Source organism: Oryctolagus cuniculus, chromosome 16 (assembly GCF_051225735.1).
Source record: "Oryctolagus cuniculus isolate XC-2025 breed Fujian yellow rabbit chromosome 16, ASM5122573v1, whole genome shotgun sequence".
NCBI classification, from domain to species: domain Eukaryota; kingdom Metazoa; phylum Chordata; class Mammalia; order Lagomorpha; family Leporidae; genus Oryctolagus; species Oryctolagus cuniculus.
In genome coordinates, this window is record NC_142882.1 from 497,384 (window position 1) to 515,000 (window position 17,617).

General features: G+C 74.7%; 2 protein-coding genes across 8 annotated transcripts; one reads left to right on the forward strand and one right to left on the reverse strand.

Moving 5' to 3' along the window:
• Positions 1-285: 285 nt before the first annotated feature.
• ARHGAP45 (Rho GTPase activating protein 45) lies at positions 286-10,357 on the forward strand. 5 transcript variants are annotated; one of them, XM_070058445.2, is made up of 23 exons: positions 286-790; positions 1,529-1,859; positions 4,190-4,333; positions 4,431-4,515; positions 4,607-4,679; positions 4,788-4,854; positions 4,926-5,063; positions 5,134-5,195; positions 5,351-5,461; positions 5,555-5,635; positions 6,066-6,254; positions 6,349-6,486; positions 6,592-6,782; positions 6,884-7,008; positions 7,102-7,179; positions 7,255-7,341; positions 7,430-7,602; positions 7,690-7,878; positions 8,213-8,350; positions 8,445-8,671; positions 9,136-9,346; positions 9,539-9,605; positions 9,721-10,357. In XM_070058445.2, the coding sequence occupies exons 1-23, from the start codon at positions 701-703 to the stop codon at positions 9,969-9,971; spliced, it is 3,246 nt and encodes a 1,081-aa protein (XP_069914546.2). In that variant the 5' UTR covers positions 286-700; the 3' UTR covers positions 9,972-10,357. The 5 variants fall into 5 exon arrangements, with proteins under 5 accessions (XP_069914546.2, XP_089171336.1, XP_069914547.2 ...); XM_070058446.2 differs by lacking the exon at positions 286-790 and adding an exon at positions 807-949 and having other exon boundaries at positions 6,613-6,782; XM_070058442.2 differs by lacking the exon at positions 286-790 and adding an exon at positions 808-949.
• Positions 10,358-11,584: 1,227 nt separating this feature from the next.
• Positions 11,585-16,630, reverse strand: POLR2E (RNA polymerase II, I and III subunit E). 3 transcript variants are annotated; one of them, XM_089315211.1, is made up of 9 exons: positions 16,527-16,630; positions 13,772-13,946; positions 13,260-13,270; positions 12,845-12,949; positions 12,572-12,652; positions 12,288-12,346; positions 12,033-12,111; positions 11,870-11,947; positions 11,585-11,783 (listed from the first exon to the last, which is right to left on the reverse strand). In XM_089315211.1, exons 1-8 carry the CDS (start codon positions 16,581-16,583, stop codon positions 11,882-11,884), a joined length of 633 nt encoding a protein of 210 aa, XP_089171337.1. In that variant the 5' UTR covers positions 16,584-16,630; the 3' UTR covers positions 11,585-11,783; positions 11,870-11,881. The 3 variants fall into 3 exon arrangements, with proteins under 3 accessions (XP_089171337.1, XP_089171338.1, XP_069914563.1); XM_089315212.1 differs by lacking the exon at positions 13,260-13,270 and adding an exon at positions 13,305-13,315; XM_070058462.2 differs by lacking the exon at positions 13,260-13,270 and having other exon boundaries at positions 12,845-12,960.
• Positions 16,631-17,617: the final 987 nt, after the last annotated feature.

Genomic DNA, 17,617 nt, shown 5'->3' on the forward strand with positions numbered 1-17,617 from the left:
GCGCCCGGCAATGCGGCGGGCACCGGAGGAGCTGGGAGAGCCCGGCCCGGGCGCCATGAGCCGCCGGCGGCAATGCCAGGCGCTGCTCGGCTGGGCACGCGCCTGCCCCCGGGCCTGGCGGCACAGGCTGGGCACCGCGGGCCCGGGCGGCCCTGCCCTGTGTCTTGGGGCCCCGCCCTTCTCCGCTGAGGTCAGTGGGTGCGGGGCGAGGAAGGAGAGTGCGGAGGAGGCGGCTGGGGTCCGCGCACCCGCAGGTGGGCGCCTCCTGTTCCCCTGCGGGGCCGCGGCGGGGGTGGCCCGCGTCGGAGGGGCAAGTGGGCGCACCTGCGAGGGCCTGAAGCCCGAGTCCGCGCGCGCGCCGCCGAGAGGGGCGGCGTCCGCTCGGCCGCCCGTGCAGGCCCGCGGCGAGCGGGAGCGGGAACGGGAGCGGAAGCGCAGCGGGCGGGGCCCCCTCGCGCCCACTCCGCAGAGCGGCAGGCTGAGGCCGGAGGGCGGGGCCGGGTCTGCGGCCGGCTCCGAGGCCTTTTCCTGCCCGGGGAGGGCCCGCCAATGAGGGCCGGGCCCGTCACGTGGGCCTGACAGCTGGGGAGGGGGCGGCCTCCACGACGTGGTCCCCAGGCAGCCGGCTCCCCAGCCGCCGCGCGGAGCGCCCCCGCCCCCCCGCCGCCGACCCCTTCGCGCCGGGGGGCCCGGTCCCGCCATGTTCTCCAGGAAGAAACGAGAGCTCATGAAAACCCCCTCCATCTCCAAAAAGAACCGGGCGGGAAGCCCCAGCCCGCAGCCGTCGGGGGTGAGTCGCGCCTCCCGGGGGCGCGCAGAGCGGGCGCGGGCCAGGGGCGCCCCGGGCACCATGCTGGGCCGGCGGGGGGCCCACGCCAGCTACAGCCCTCGCAGGGCTGCATTGCAGGGGCCTCGGCAGAGGGACCCGGACCTTGGCGTCAGGCTCAGGGTAGGGGCCTGCAGGGTGGGCACGCGGGGGTGGGGGCGCCATCCCAGGGGCCGGAGCGGGCGGGGAGTGGTCCAGGGTGGGGGGAGTTGGGCTTCCGGCTCTGCTGAGCGGGGCCTCTGCCGGCCCGGGAAGGGGCGAAGTGGCTGGGGCTGGAGGTTTGGGGGGTAGCGTGGGGTGGTGGGATCCGCGCGGTGCTGGGGTCTGGGGGCGTCGGCCTAGGAGGCCTGGAGTGGACATGGGACGGGTGGTCAGGAGGACCCTGGACCAACGGCCAGCGGGAGGTGTTTTATGGAAAAGTCCTGCGCAGCGGCCCTCCCCACCCCCACCAGGAAGTGGGGTGCCCCCACCCCATAGCCCCCTCAGGCCCCGCCCCGGCTGTGGTTTCGGCAGGGATGTTGTTTGTGAAAGCTGTAACAGAGGATGTTGGGTAACAGGTGGGGGGGGCTCGCTACCAAATCTCAGCCCTATGACCTCTGGCCTCTGACCCCAAGAGCCCCACTTTGCTGATGGAGAAACTGAGGCAGTGTCCAGGCTGCAGCACCCCCTTGTTTGACCAGCCCCCACCCCTCCCCCTCCCAGGAGCTGCCCCGGAAGGAGGGGGCCGATGCCTCGGGCCCCGGACCCATCCAGGAGCCGCCGGCCGCAGCCGCCAGCGCCAAGGCCACGGGCACGCTGAAGCGGCCCACCAGCCTGAGCCGCCATGCCAGCGCGGCCGGCTTCCCGCTGCCCGGGGCCACCTCCTGGACACTGGGCCGCAGCCACCGCAGCCCCCTGGGTGCCGCCAGCCCCGGGGAGCCGCCCCCGGAGGGGCCCAGCCCCGAGGCCAGCGAGGACATCTCCCTGCTGCTGGCCGAGGTGGCCCGCTTCGCCGAGGGCCTGGAGCAGCTCAAGGACTGTGTCCTGCGTGACGGTGAGAGCCGGGCCCGCGGGGAGGTGGCCGGGGCAAACAGGGAGGCACGAGTGGACGCGGTTGGGCAGCAGGTGCGCGGGCATGGAGGCCTGGAGGGCCGGGCACGGGGGTCCAGGGAGCCACGGCAGGTGTTAGGGGAGGGGTAGGGCGAGTGAGAGCCCCGGGAGCTGGGGGGCGGGCGGCGCTGTGGTCGGCGGCCTGGGTCGGCCGCGCAGTTCCCTCTTGGCCTGCACGCGCGGCTGACAGCCCGGCTTCCTGTCGAGTTATTTTGATCGGCTTCCTGTTTGTCCCTGGCAGCGGGCGGGCACCTCGAGGGCAGGCACGGCCCTCCCCGCACAGCAGGCTTCCCGCGCCGGCTGTCCCCGGAAACCGCGGTGCCAGGGCCGTCACGCCCCCCCCACCTCTGCTGACACCGAGCCCCCTAGGCCAGCGGGCAGCAAGGGCGGGGCCAGGATGCGCCTCGGGGCGCTGACGGTGGGGGAGGCAGGGAGCCCTGCGTTATCTGGGCCCGGGGTGGGGGCCGCCTTCCTGGGGAAGCCGCCTAATCTTGGTTCCTTTCCGATCCTGGCGCTTCCTTGGAGGGCCCGGTCCTGTGGGGCCGAGCAGGGGCGGGCCCTGGAGGAGCCAGGCGGGGCGGGGGTCCCGGCGGCGCTGCACCTGCGAGACCGGACCTCTGGTGCCTCTCCAGGGAGGCGCCAGGCGCAGTCTGCCCAGGAGGGGGCGCCCGCGCAGGTGATGGGGTGTCCAGGGGGCCTCCCTGCAGGTCCCTTACCTGCACGTCCTGAGCCCCGCCCCCGCCGCACCTTCGAATCAGGCGGTGCCTTGGCGCCCATCTTCTAAGCTGCTTCGGGGGACCCAAGGACCCCGGCTGGCTGCAGCCAACGGGATTCCGGCCGGGGCGGGGTCTCTCGGCGGGGCGGGGCCTCCGGACCGGCCGGAGCCAGTTTGGTGGGCAGCAGCCGCCAGGGACCCCCCCCCCCCCATCAGCCCCATCTCCGTATCCTGCGCGCCCGCACGCTCAGTCCTGGGCCATGTGTCTCTGTGGGACGCTGCTGGACGAGGGCCCGGGCCGCCCGGCGCAGCCCGAGGTGAGGGGGTGCGGGGTCCGCCCCCCAGCCCCGGGCACGTGGCTCTCAGCCCTGCAGTGCCAGGCGTCCCGCGTGCGCTTGGCTCCCTGGGCGGCAGGCACTGGGGGCCGGTGGTGTCCGGCACCGGGGGGGGGGGGGGTCGGGGCAGGGGCCTGGGTGCTGGAGCCAGGGTTCAAGTTAGCGGGAGGCTGGGGGGGGCGGGAGGGGGAGGACGACCCCCAGCACTCTGATGCTGTGGTCCCCGGTGCTGCCTGCTCCATTTGAGGGGTCACCTCCCAAATACCTGCCAACACCCAGGGCACCGGGCTGGCAGGGGCCTCCATCCGGGTCACCTGGCTGGCACCTGGCTGGCAGGGACCCTAGCTCTTCTCTCTCTTTCTCTCTCTTTTTTTAAACATTTTTATTTATTTGAAAGAGTTACAGAGAGAGGGGGCCCCATCCCCTGACCCGCTCCCCAAATGTCTGCAGTGGCGGAGCTGTGCGGATCTGAAGCCAGGAGCCAGGAGCTGCTTCTGGGTCTCCCACGCAGGTGCAGGCCCCCAAGCACCTGGGCCACAGCAGGGAGCTGGGTCAGAAGAGGAGCAGCCGGGACTCGAACCCGTGCCCAGATGGGTGCCGGCGCTGCAGGCTGGGGCTTTAACCCGCCACTGCTGCCTCTGGGATTTTTTTTTTTTTAAGATTTATTTTGTTTATTTGAAAGAGTTACAGAGAGAGGCAGAGACAGAGAGAGAGAGAGGTCTTCTATCCGCTGGTTCACTCCCCAGATGGTAGGAGCTGGGCTGGTCCGGAGCCAGGAGCTTCTTACAGGTCTCCCACGCGGGTGCAGGGGCCCGAGGACTTGGGCCATCCTCTACTGCTTTCCCAGGCCACAGCAGGGAGCTGGATTGGAGGAGGAGCAGCCGGGACTCGAACCGGCGCCCATAGGGGATGCCAGCGCTTCAGGCCAGGGCTTTAACCCGCTGCGCCACAGCGCTGGCCCCAAGGGGGGGGGGTCAGGTTTCGAACTCAGATGCTGTGCCACGGGACACTGCCCCCTCCCCACGAGCTCTGGGCGGGGCCTGGGGTGAGCAGTGTGCAGTGGGGTGGCCCTGGGCAGGGTCCTCAGCCCGGGGTCAGAGGGCGTGGGGGCCGGGCGGTGGCGCGTGCCCCGCTCCGCCCACAGGCCGAGGCCCCGACCTGCCGCCTGGCCACGCCCTCCCTCTCTCCCCTGACTCCTTCCGTGGCCGCGGCTCTGCCCTGCAGACCTGCTGGAGGCCCGGCGGCCGCTGGCCCACGAGTGCCTGGGCGAGGCCCTGCGAGTGATGCGCCAGGTCATCTCCAAGTACCCCCTGCTGAACACGGTGGAGACGCTCACGGCCGCCGGCACCCTCATCGCCAGGGTCAAAGGTCAGCGGGCAGGACGGGCTGGGGGAGCCGGCCGGGCAGGGCTGCTCCCGTCCCTGCCCCGGGCGGACCCCACGGCCGGCCCTCCCTCTGCCCCCAGCCTTCCACTACGAGAGCACCCATGAATCGGACAAGCAGGAGTTCGAGAAGGCACTGGAGACCCTGGCCGTGGCTTTCAGCAGCACGTGAGGGCGGGGCCTGCGGGGCGGGCGCGCGCGTGCCCCTGCTGCTGACCCCCTGCCGCTGACCCCCTGCCGCTGACCCCCCGCCTTGCAGTGTGTCCGAGTTCCTCATGGGCGAAGTGGACAGCAGCACCCTCCTGGCAGTGCCCCCCGGGGACCCCAGCCAGGTGAGCGGTGGGCGGGGCACGGCAGGGCGCGCGCGGGGGGGGGGGTCCTCGCAGGCCCTGGGGGCCAGGGGCGGGGCTGTCTGACCTGTGCCTCCCTCCCGCACGCAGTCCATGGAGAACCTCTACGGCCAGGGGGGCGAGGGGGCCCAGGCCGGCTCCGAGGACTGTGAGGCGGGTGAGTCTCGTCCTGCGGGGGCGGGCGGGGCTGGGGGCGGCGACCGGGCTGACCGGCCCCGCCCGGCGCAGGCGGCCTGGCCCCCGAGGAGGTGGACCTGCTGCTGCAGCGCTTCGAGGGCGGCGTGGACGCGGCCCTGCAGTACGCCAAGCACATGGCCAAGTACATGAAGGACCTGGTCGGCTACCTGGAGAGGCGCACCACGCTGGGTGAGCGCTGGGCCCGGGGGGAGGGGCGGGAGGCCAGACCCCGCCCCCACTCACGCCCCGCCCCCCGCAGAGATGGAGTTCGGCAAAGGCCTGCAGAAGATGGCGCAGAGCTGCAAGCAGACGGTGGTGCAGGTGGGGGCCTGCCGGGAGGGGGCAGACGGTGGTGCAGGTGGGGGCCTGCCGGGAGGGGGCTCACGGTGGGAGCAGCCGCTGGTGCGGGAGGGGGCTCGCGGCGGGAGCAGGGCCCCCGCAGCCCCGTGACCCGCCTGCCCGCCCACCCATCGCAGCCCCACATGCCCCTCCTGTCCATCTACTCGCTGGCGCTGGAGCAGGACCTGGAGTTCGGCCACGGCCTGGTGCAGGCGGCGGGCACGCTGCAGGCACAGACGTTCATGCAGGTGGGCGGAGCCCCGGGGGTGGGGGGTGGGGGCCGGCGTCTGTCCCTACTGACCGCGGGTGCCAGTCCACGCTGACCCCGCCTCGCTCCGCAGCCCCTGAGCCTGCGGCGGCTGGAACACGAGAAACGCAGGAAGGAGATCAAGGAGAGCTGGCACCGCGCGCAGAGGAAGCTGGTACGGCCTCCGCGCCCGCGCACGACGCCCCCTCGGCTGCGGGGAACCTGGGGCGCACGGCCCCCGGCCCCATTTCAGAGGCGAGCGCTCCTTGGGGGCCCCGCTGTGACGGGCACGGGTCCGGGTCCGAGGGCGGCGGGACCCCGCGTCCAGCCCCGCTTCCCTGTGCGCCCGGCCGCAGGTCTGCACAGCGCGGCGCCGGCTGGTGATGGAGTCGTTACTCCACACGCACCCTCAGGCCTCTCCTCCAGCCGCCACCCGGGCGCCCGGGCCTCTGAAGCTGCGGGTGCGGGCCGTGGGCAGGGAAGTGGGCACAGTGCGGCGGGCATCCCCGGAGCCTGCCGGCCTCTGTTCCCACCCGGGACGGGGGAGGGGGCGCAGGACCCCGCCCCGCAGCTGCAGCTAGGTCTCCTCGCTCCCACGCCCCCAGCAAGAGGCGGAGTCCAACCTGCGCAAGGCCAAGCAGAGCTACGTCCAGCGCTGCGAGGACCACGACAAGGCCCGCCTCCTGGTGGCCAAGGCCGAGGAGGACCAGGCGGGCGCCGCGGCCGGGGTGGGCGGCACGGCCTCCAAGGCCCTGGACAAGCGGCGGCGGCTGGAGGAGGAGGCCAAGAACAAGGTGAGCGGGGGGCGCGGGGCGGCCCCAGCGCTCGGGCACGGCTGCCCCGGGGCCGGGCCGGGTGAGCGCTGAGCCCCGCGCGCCCGCTCCCCAGGCGGAGGAAGCCATGGCCACGTACCGCACGTGCGTGGCGGACGCGAAGACGCAGAAGCAGGAGTTGGAGGACACGAAGGTGACGGCCCTGCGCCAGCTGCAGGAACTCATCCGGCAGAGCGACCAGACCATCAAGTCGGTGCGCGGCGCGGTGGGCGGCGGGCGATGGGTGGCGGGCGGCGGGCCCCGCCCCCGCGCCGCGGCCCCGCCTCCTCACGCCGGCCCCGCCCCGGCCCGCCCGCAGGCCACCATCTCCTTCTACCAGACCATGCACATGCAGACGGCACCGCTGCCCGTGCACTTCCAAATGCTGTGTGAGAGCAGCAAGCTATACGACCCCGGTCAGCAGTACGCCTCGCACGTGCGCGGGCTGCAGCGCGGCGAGGAGCCCGAGGTGCGCTACGACTTCGAGCCGCACGTCCCGGCCCACGCCTGGTAGGGCGCCGCCCCCAGCCCGCCCCCCTGCCCGCCCGCACCCTGCCCCCTGCCCGGCCTCGGCGCCTACACCCGCGCCCATCCATCCCCGCCCTCCCCAGGTCTCCGGTCACACCCGCCGGGAAGGGCAGCCTCGGCACGGGGGATTCGGCGGGGGCCGAGGCCGCGGGCAGCTCCCCGGAGGAAGCTGGGCCCAGCGAGGGGTCACGTGCCAAGGAGCACAGAGGTGAGCCCCAGGCGCGCAGGGGTGGTGCTGGCCTACCCCCCCCCATGCGCGCGCGCCCCGCTCGGCCCTTCCTCCAAGCCCCTCCCTCCGCAGGTGTGCGGGGCCACCAGGTGCACAAGTCCTGGCCCACCTCGGTCGCCGAGAGCATTTTGGAGTGCGGCCCTGGCGCAGGTGCGGGGCCGCCGGGCGGGGTGCAGGGTGGGCGGGGACCCCTGGCGCCCGTGGCTGACGGCGCCTCTTGCTCAGGGGACCCGGAGCTGACGCGGACGTCGTCCTCGGGCACCATGTCCTCCAGCGAGGAGCTGGTGGACCAGGAGGCGGCCTTCGAGCAGGGTGAGGCGGCCGCCCGCGGGCGGCGGGGGTGGGCGAGGCCCGCGGCGTGTGGCCGCCCTGTGACGCCGGCCACCTGTCCCGCTCCCAGCTGACCTCAACGGCGTGGCCCCCGAGCTGCCGGTGGCCGTGCCCAGCGGGCCCTTCCGCAACGTGGGGCTGTCCAAGGCGGCCCGCACGCACCGACTGCGCAAGCTCCGCTCGCCCGCCAAATGTCGCGAGTGCAACAGCTACGTGTACTTCCAGGGCGCCGAGTGCGAGGAGGTGAGGGGCCCGGGGCCCGGGGCGGGCGGGGGGGGGGGGGGTGAGTGCGCGCCCGGGGCGGGCGGGGCTCACGCCTGCCGCCCCCAGTGCTGCCTGGCCTGCCACAAGAAGTGCCTGGAGACCCTGGCCATCCAGTGCGGCCACAAGAAGCTCCAGGGCCGCCTGCAGCTCTTCGGCCAGGACTTCGGGCCGGCGGCGCGCGGCGCCCCCGACGGCGTGCCCTTCGTCCTCACCAAGTGCATCTGCGAGATCGAGCGGCGCGCGCTGCGCACCAAGGTGAGGAGGGCGGGGCACCAAGTGAGGAGGGGCGGGGCACCAAGCGAGGAGGGGCGGGGCAGCGTGGGGCGCACCAAATGAGGCGGGGCGGCGTGGGGCAGGGCGAGGCGGGGCGCACCAAGTGAGGCAGGGGCGGTGTGGGGCAGCGTGGGGGCACCAAGTGAGGGGCGGGGTGCACCAAATGAGGCGGGGTGGCGTGGGGCAGCGCGGTGAGCGGGAGGGTGGGGCACCAAGTGAGCCGGGGAGGGGCGTGGGGCAGGGCGGGGCACCAAGTGAGGCAGGGGCGGGGCAGCGCGGGGCGGTGCCATGCGGGGCCTGACCCGCGCCCTCCCAGGGCATCTACCGCGTCAACGGGGTGAAGACGCGCGTGGAGAAGCTGTGCCAGGCCTTCGAGAACGGCAAGGAGCTGGTGGAGCTGTCGCAGGCTTCGCCTCACGACATCAGCAACGTCCTCAAACTCTACCTGCGCCAGGTGAGGGACACGGGGCTGCGGCTGGCACGCGGGGGCGCCCGGCCGGGGCCTCACCCTGGCCTCGACCTCACCCTGGCCTCGCCTGTCCTCGCAGCTGCCCGAGCCCCTCATCTCCTTCCGCCTCTACCACGAGCTCGTGGGGCTGGCCAAAGAGAGCGCCAAGGCAGACGCGGAGGCCAAGGCGGCCGCCCGAGGCCGGCAGGACGGGGCCGAGGGCCAGGCGGCGGCCGTGGCCATGGCAGGCCGGCTGCGGGAGCTCCTGCGGGACCTGCCGCCCGAGAACCGGGCCTCGCTGCAGTACCTGCTGCGGCACCTGCGGAGGTGAGCGCGCGGCGGACTGCGGGCAGGCGGAGCCTGGGGGAGCACGCCCCGCCCACGCCCCGCCCAGCCCGCTCACGCCCTCCCAGCTTACGCCCCGCCTGCCCGCTCACCCCCAGCCCCCTCCCAGCTCATTCATGCCCCGCCCACCACCACCACCACCCACCCAGCCTGCTCATGCCCCGCCCACCCCCCAGCTTACACCTGGCCAGCCCACTCACCCCCAGCCCCCTCCCAGCTCATTCATGCCCCGCCCACCACCACCACCACCACCACCACCACCACCGCCGCCCCCCGCCCAGCGTGCTCACGCCCGCCCCTCCCAGCCCACTCCGCCCCGCCCCTCCCAGCCCACTCCCCCCGCCCCGCCCCTCCCAGCCCACTCCCCCCGCCCCGCCCCTCCCAGCCCACCCCGCCCCGCCCCTCCCAGCCCACTCCGCCCCAGCTCGCTCTGGCCGCCTCCGTAGGGTGGTGATGGTGGAACAGGACAACAAGATGACGCCAGGGAACCTGGCCATCGTGTTCGGGCCGACGCTGCTTCGGCCGAGGCCCACGGCGGCCACCGTGTCGCTCTCCTCCCTGGTGGACTACCCCCACCAGGCCCGCGTGGTCGAGACCCTCATCGTCCACTACGGCCTGGTCTTCGAGGAGGAGCCCGAGGGGGCGCCAGGGGCTCAGGTGAGGGCGTGCACCGGGGTCCCGGGCCAGGAGCTGGCTGGGGCTTCCCGTCGCGGCCTGGCTCCCCGCCTGCCCTGCCCGGTCCAGAGGTGCAGCCCGAGGGGTCAAGGCCCGGCCATGACCTCGGGCCAGCGGCTCCGCAGGGCTGCTCCTGGCACTGTGCTGGTCTGTAAGAACCATGTCCTCCCTCAGCAGGACGTCACGCCCAGCCAGCCGGCCCCGTACCCGGAGGCAGAAGCGGCCGAGGACGGGGACGCGGGTGAGTGGGGCCCTCCAGGGCTTCCTCCACGCCCCGCTGCGGCGCGGTGCCCTGACCCCTGACCCCCGGCCCCCAAGCCCGTGGGCCCCCACCCTGACGCGCTCCCTCCCTCCAGAATCCCGGCCTGCGTCCAACGACTCCGACTCGGAGCTGGAGGAGGCCTCCGACCCCCTGTCCTCATCGGACGCCAGCGCCCTGCATGGCCTCGGCCTCCCCGACGGGCAGGACGGGGCCCCCCTCAGCGGCAGTGAGGAGCAGCTGGGGGCCGGGGAGGACGCGGGCGGCGGCCCGGCGGGGCGGCTCTCGGCGCGCAACAGCAACCAGTCCAACAACGCGCCCTGGGGGAGGCGGCTGGAGTCGGTCTGAGCCGGCCGGAGCGCGCTGGCCTCTGCGCTGTGCTGCGTGGGCCCCGGCCCTGCTGGCCGCCGCCGCCGCCTCCCCCGTGCCGCCGCCCCGGCGCCTCGCACGCCTCCTCGCGTACAGTGAAGTGTGCCCTGCTCTCGGCGGGGCCTGCGGGACGTCCCCTGGACAGAGGGGCTCCCAGGAGTGGGGCGGCCCCACCCTCAGCGGAGTCCCCGTGGACAGAGCTCCCCAGGGAGCGGCCAGCGCCCGCCGGTCACCAGCGCGTCCTCCCTGGGGCCGATGGGCCGCGGGTGCGGGGGGGGGGGCAGCCCGCGGGCTCAGGCACAGGAGCCCGGGACCCCCAGCCTCGGCCATGAATTTCACTTATAATAAAGTTCAAAGGAAGCTGCCCAGGCACCGTCCCCTCACTGAGCCCTCCCCGCCAGTCTGGACACCACCCCCCCTTGCCCGCGCGGCTCACTGAGCCCTCCCCGCCAGTCTGGACAACCCCCCCGCCCGCGCGGCTCACTGAGCCCTCCCCACCAGTCTGGACAACCCCCCAGCCCGCGCGGCTCACTGAGCCCCCCCCCCGCCAGTCTGGACACCCCCGCCCGTGCGGCTGACCGCGGGGGCCTCGCACACCGTGTGTCAGGGCTCTGAGGGCTGGGGAGGGCCCGCCTCGGCCTGCACAGCCGGGTTCACGGGCAGCTTCCGCACATGGCTGCGTCCAGAGCGCGACCCCCGGGCTGGCCCACAGCCCGCACACGTCTCGGCAGCGCTGGCCCAGGCCTGGAAGGCCCTGTCTTGGCCGCACAACAGCCGCGGCGGGTACGCGCCCCCGGGAGGCAGCGGCGGCTCCAGGGCCTGGCCCACGAGGGAGCCCTGGTTCAGCCCCTGCCGGTGACTCCCGTGGGTGGGCCGTCCCGGTACCCGCCCCGCAGAGGCGCCGCACCAGCCCTGGACAGCACCGCGGCCGCACGCCCACACCCCAGCGCTGGGGGGGAGGGGGCACTGCGTGGGCCCCCGCGTGAGCCGGGCGCAGCCCAGAGCGGCAGGGCGGGGCCGAGCACGACCACCACGTGACGCACGTGACGCACACATGGCAGCACCGTGCGGGAGCCCCAGCGACGCGCACAGAGCGGCGGGGGCTGGGACGGCACTGCTCCTGCAGCGGTGGGGGAGGGCCAGCCCCCGCGCTGCCCCACACTGACCCCCAGCGGGTCCGCGCCGCCCCACACTGACCCCCAGCGGGTCCGCGCCGCCCCACACTGACCCCCAGCGGGTCCGCGCCGCCCCACACTGACCCCCAGCGGGTCCGCGCCGCCCCACACTGACCCCCCAGCGGGTTCGCGCCGCCCCACACTGACCCCCAGCGGGTCCGCGCCGCCCCACACTGACCCCCCAGCGGGTCCGCGCCGCCCCACACTGACCCCCCAGCGGGTTCGCGCCGCCCCACACTGACCCCCCAGCGGGTCCGCGCCGCCCCACACTGACCCCCAGCGGGTCCGCGCCGCCCCACACTGACCCCCCAGCGGGTTCGCGCCGCCCCACACTGACCCCCCAGCGGGTCCGCGCCGCCCCACACTGACCCCCAGCGGGTCCGCGCTGCCCCGGGCCCCCACAGACCCAGCCTCGGCTTCCAGGGAGAACGTTTTATTCACACAGAACCCCGACCCCTGACCCGGCCGCGCCCGACGGCGCCCCCGGAGCTCACAGCACCGCGTCCACCCGGGGGGGTGCCGGGGCGGGCGGGTCCTGGCCCTCCCAAGTCGAGCAGGCCGGGCCCGGGCCCACTGCACAGAGGGAACAGGCGGCGTCCGGGCGTCGGTCCTCCATCTGTGGGGCAGAGGAAGGGCCGTGAGCGCCCCGCCCGCCCGCCCCCCGCCCCGCCCCGCCCCGCGCAGGTGGGCCGCCCCGCTCACCTGCAGCGGCCGCTACTGCACCAGCCGGTAGGTGATGTACCTGCCCGCGGTCTCGCTCGGCCGGATGATCTTGACCACCTGCAGGGGCGGGGCCGCGGTCAGGCTGGCGTGGGGACCGCAGGCCCCCCGGGCGGCCTCGCAGGGTCCCCTGCCCCAGGCTCACCTGTCCTCGCTTTATGCCGAAGTAGCGCGCGACCGGGTCCCCGGCCTGGATCCGGGGCAGCTGGTTCTCCCTTAGCTTGCTGCAGGGCGCTCAGGAAAGCCGGCGGGGTGGGGGGAGGGGAGCGGGGTGGGGGGGAGCCGGGGAGGGGGGAGGAGAGGAGCCGGGGGAGGGGAGCCGGGGGAGGGGGGAGGAGGGAGGGGAGAGGGGAGGGAGGAGGAGAGCCCGGGGCGGGAGGGGGAGCCCCCGGAAGGATACTATCGAGCCAGCAGCTCCGTCACCTCCTCCTTGGTCATGACCACGTGCTCAGGGACCAGCTGGGGAGACAGGGGACTCGCACTGTGACCAGGGCTGGGAGGGCCCCGCCGGGGGACAGGAAGGCCCCGCCCCGCCGCCCCGCCCCACCCCGCAGCCCCGCAGCCCCGCCCGCCCCGCAGGCCCCGCCCCGCAGGCCCTGCCCCGCCGCCCCGCCCCGCAGCCCCGTCCCGCCCCGCCCCACCCCACCCCGCTGGCCCCGCCCCGCCCCGCAGCCCCGCCCCTACCTCGTGCTCCGTGATGTTGATGAGCAGCTCCTGCTGCAGGAACTGCTCCAGGACGTACTTGGGGGCCATGTCCACCAGCGACTGCGGGAGACCGCGCTCAGGGCCGCCCCGCACCCCGCCTCGGCCCAGGCCACCGGGACGCGCGCGGGGACACAAGCGGGGACACGCGCACACACGGGGACACGCGTGGGGACACACGGACACGGGGACACGCGCGCACGCGGGGACACACGCGGGGACACACGCGCACGCGCACACGCACACGCGGGGCACCTGCTTGGCCGAGGGCGTCATGCCCTGCTGCACCACGATGAGGGCGCGCGTGATGTTCTCCTCCTGCATGCGCTGGCAGTACACCTTGATGGTCTTGATGCCCACCTTCGGCTCCTCTGCGGGGACACGGCGCTGAGCCCCCCCACCTTGGGTCCTCTGCTGAGCCCCGCCCCCACCTTGGGTCCTCTGCTGAGCCCCGCCCCCACCTTGGGTCCTCTGCGGGGACACAGCACTGAGCCCCGCCCCCACCTTGGGCTCCTCTGCGGGACGCAGGGCTCCCCCGCCCCCACCTTGGGTCCTCTGCGGTCTCAGCGCTGAGCCCCGCCCCCACCTTGGGCTCCTCTGCGGGACGCAGGGCTCCCCCGCCCCCACCTTGGGCTCCTCTGCGGGGACACAGCACTGAGCCCGCCCCCACCTTGGGCTCCTCTGCGGGATGCAGCGCTGAGCCCCGCCCCCCCACCTTGGGCTCCTCTGCGGGACACAGCGCTGAGCCCCGCCCCGCCCGCCGCCCCGGGGCAGCTGAAGGTCGGGGCGGGGTCCCCACAGCCCCAGCGCAGGGCTCTGCCGAGGGGCCCACAGCGCTCCTCACGGCTCCGTCACCCCTCCAGACGCGCCCAGACGCCAGCAAGGGGAGCCGGACCGACCCCGTGCGCTCCGGGGACCACGTGCCCCAGCACCAGCACCCACACGGGCGCCAGTCCCGGCCCAGCGCCCACCAGTGGGCGCGGGAGGCAGCACGAGGCGCCGCGCCCGGGCCCTGCACCCCTGCGGGAGGGAGACGCGGAAGGAGCTCCAGCCTGGGCCCGCCGCCGCCACAGCCATTGGGGAAGCAGACAGGTGGGCGGGGCGGAGCCAGGGCACCGGGTGGGCGGGGCAGGGGGCGGGCACCGGGGCCACGCCCACCGCGGGCAGAGGGCTGGGCCTCACCAGGGAAGAAGACGAACATCTGGTCGGTGGGGTCGTCGTTGTGGGCCACCAGCACGGTCAGGTCCGTGCGCCGCGGCCGCCCCTCGCTGGGCTTGTCCCCGAACTGCGCCTTGAACTCCTCCAGGGTCTGGTCCAGCTCGTCCTGCGTCACCAGGTAGCCACGGTCGTGGCACAGCTGTGGGGAGAACCGGACGGTGACCCCAGGGCACACGCGGGGCCGCACACAGCCCTGCACAGGGGACCCCGGGGCACACGCGGGGCCCCACACAGCCCTGCACAGGGGACCCCGGGGCACACGCGGGGCCCCACACAGCCCTGCACAGGGGACCCCGGGGCACACGCGGGGCCCCACACAGCCCTGCACAGGGGACCCCGGGGCACACGCGGGGCCCCACACAGCCCTGCACAGGGGACCCCTGGGCACACGCGGGGTCCCACCCAGCCCTGCACAGGTGACCCCGGGGCACACGCGGGGTCCAGCCCAGCCCTGCACAGGGGACCCCGGGGCACACGCGGGGCCCCGCCCAGCCCTGCAAAGGTGACCCCGGGGCACACGCGGGGCCCCACACAGCCCTGCACAGGGGACCCCGGGGCACACGCGGGGCCCCACACAGCCCTGCACAGGGGACCCCGGGGCACACGCGGGGCCCCACACAGCCCTGCACAGGGGACCCCGGGGCACACGCGGGGCCCCACACAGCCCTGCACAGGGGACCCCTGGGCACACGCGGGGCCCCACACAGCCCTGCACAGGGGACCCCAGGGCACACGCTGGGCCCCACACAGCCCTGCACAGCTGACCCCGGGGCACACGCGGGGCCCCACACAGCCCTGCACAGGGGACCCCTGGGCACACACAGGGCCGCACACAGCCCTGCAAAGGTGACCCCGGGGCACACACAGGGTCCAGCCCAGCCCTGCACAGCTGACCCCAGGGCACACACGGGGCCCTGCCCAGCCCTGCACAGGGGACCCCAGGGCACACGCGGGGTCCAGCCCAGCCCTGCACAGGGGACCCCGGAGCACACGCGGGGCCCCACACAGCCCTGCACAGGGGACCCCGGGGCACACGCGGGGCCCCACACAGCCCTGCACAGGGGACCCCGGGGCACACGCGGGGCCCCACACAGCCCTGCACAGGGGACCCCAGGGCACACGCGGGGCCCCACACAGCCCTGCACAGCTGACCCCGGGGCACACGCGGGGTCCCACCCAGCCCTGCACAGCTGACCCCAGGGCCTGGCCCAGCGCACCCGGCCCTCCCGGCACGGAGTAGCCAGGGCGGCAGGGTAGGAGAGCTGGGGTCCCTGGGGAAGAAAAGACGGGGCTCGAGGAGGGGCCGCCCACTCACCCAGACTCCACTAAGGCCAGCCCCAGAACGATGGGCCCCGGCTACGCATGCGTCCCAGCCGCGTCCAACCCCCGCCTCCCGACACCCGGGATGCGACCCTCGAGCGTGCAGCCGGCGCCTGCAGGGCGCGCCCCGCTCCGTGAACGCGTCCCGGCCGGCACCTGCACCCACTGCCGGACCCCGACCCTGGCCCCTGCGGCCCCACACCCACTGCCAGCCGACCCCCGACTTCTGACCCCCCGATCCCCGCCCGCCTCCGTGAACGCGCCCTGGCCGGCACCTGCACCCACTGCCGGCCCAACGCTGACCCCGACCCTGGACCCCGCGCCCCTCTCCGTGAACCCGTCCCCGGCCGGGACCCACACCCATTGCCGGCCGACCCCGACCCCGGCCCTGGACCCCGCACCCACTGCCAGCCGACCCCCTACCTCCGACCCCGACCCCCACCCTGGACCCGCGCCCGCCTCCGTGAACGCGCCCCGGGCGGGACCTGCGCCCACTGCCGGACCCCCACCCCCGACCCTGGCCCGTGGGGCCCGCCGCGGCGCGCCCTGGACCCCGCGCCACTGCCGGCCGACCCCGACCCTGGACCCCGCGCCCGCCTCCGTGAACCCGTACCCGGCCGGGACACGAACCCACAGCCAGACCCCCGACCCGGATCCGATCCCCGGCCCTGGACCCCGCACCCCTCTCCGCGAATCCGTACCCGGCCGGGACCCGCACCCACTGCCGACCCCCGACCCCCAACCGCCGACCACCGACCCAGGCCTGTGCGGTCCCGCCGCGGCGCGCCTTGGACCCCGACCCCGACCCTGGACCCCGCGCCCCTCTCCGCGAACCCGTACCCGGCCGGGACACGAACCCACAGCCAGACCCCCACCCCCGGCCCTGGACCCCACGCCCGCCTCCGTGAACGCGCCCCGGCCAGGACCCCGCACCCACTGCCGACCCCAGACCTCCGACCCCCGCCCTGGACCCCGCACCCACTGCCGGCCGACCCCGACCCCCGGCCGGGACCCGCAGCCACTGCCGACCCCCGACCGCCGACCCCGCCCCCGATCCCGCGCCCCGCTCCGTGAACGCGCCCCGGCCGGACCCCCGACCCCGACCCCCTCCCCGGACCCCGCGCCCCTCTCCGCGAACCCGTACCCGGCTGGGACACGAACCCACAGCCAGACCCCGGACCCGGATCCGACCCCCGGCCGGGACCCGCAGCCACTGCCGACCCCCGACCGCCGACCCCGCCCCCGATCCCGCGCCCCGCTCCGTGAACGCGTCCCGGCCGGACCCCCGACCCCGACCCCCGCCCCGGACCCCGCGCTCCGCGACGCCGGCCCCCCTCAGGCCGCACGGACGCCGCTGGGGGACCCCGGGCTCGGCGGCCGCCCCCGCCCCGCGCCTCACCTGCATAATGGTCTTACGGATCTTCCACAGCCGGTAGGTCTCCTCCTCGTCGTCCATGCCTGCAGCCGCCGCCGCGCGCTCGCTCGCGCCACACCAGCGACTGCGCTCCCGCGCGAACTGCGCCTGCGCCAATATCCAGGCAGGCCCCCCAACCAGGACCCCGCCCGCCCCGGGCCGTCTCCGGCGAACGCCTGAACGCAGCGACGTCCGGAACAGGCAGCGCCACGGACAGCTCGAGGCTGGCGGCTGCGGGCGGCCGCTCGCTCCGGCCCGCGTCGGTTCCGGGAAACCCGAGACGGCGCTCCCACTTCTGCCCTGCCCGAGTCTGTCTGCACTGCAGCGGCGCCCAAGGGAGAAGACTTGTGTGTGTTTAGACTGACAGCCGGGGGCCGGCACTGGGTAAAGCCGCCGCCTGCCGCTCATGGACGCCGGTTCGAGTCCCGGCTGCTCCACTTCCCATCCAGCTCTCTGCTGTGGCCTGGGAAAGCAGTGGACGATGGCCCAAGTCCGTGGGCCCCTGCACCTGCGTGGGAGACCCCAATGAAGCTCCTGGCTTTGGATCCGCTCAGCTCCGGCCTTTCCGGCCATCTGGGGAGTGAGCCAGTGGATGGAGGACCCCTCTCTCTGTCTCTCCTTCTCTGTAACTCTGACTTTCAAATAAATTTAAAAAAAGTTTTTTAATTGTTAAAAAGTACAAAGATTGACACCTGTCGGGTACCGTGTGCGGGGAGGCAGAGGGTGTGGCCAGGCCGACCGGGCAGAGAGCCAGTCGGAGCAAGGCGGGGGCGGGTCCCCAGGCCTCGGAGTGGGGTGCTCCCGCCAGGATGGGGCGCGCACCGCGCAAGGGTTCCCCGCGGAGGAGGCAGGTGGGGCGTGCGTGGACACTGCCGGCGATGGCACGGGAGGCTGGGTCCAGGGCAGGGTCCCAGGTCCTCGGCCACTCGTGCGCCAGCCGGGCGGGGCTGGGGGTGCTCAGGAGAACGGGAGGGGCCCGGCACGGCTCCAGGCCGCCCCGTGACCTCTCCCGCCTCGCCCTGTGAACGGGCAGCCAGCCCAGCGACCGCCGCAGGCTGAGTGGCCAGGGCTGGCCG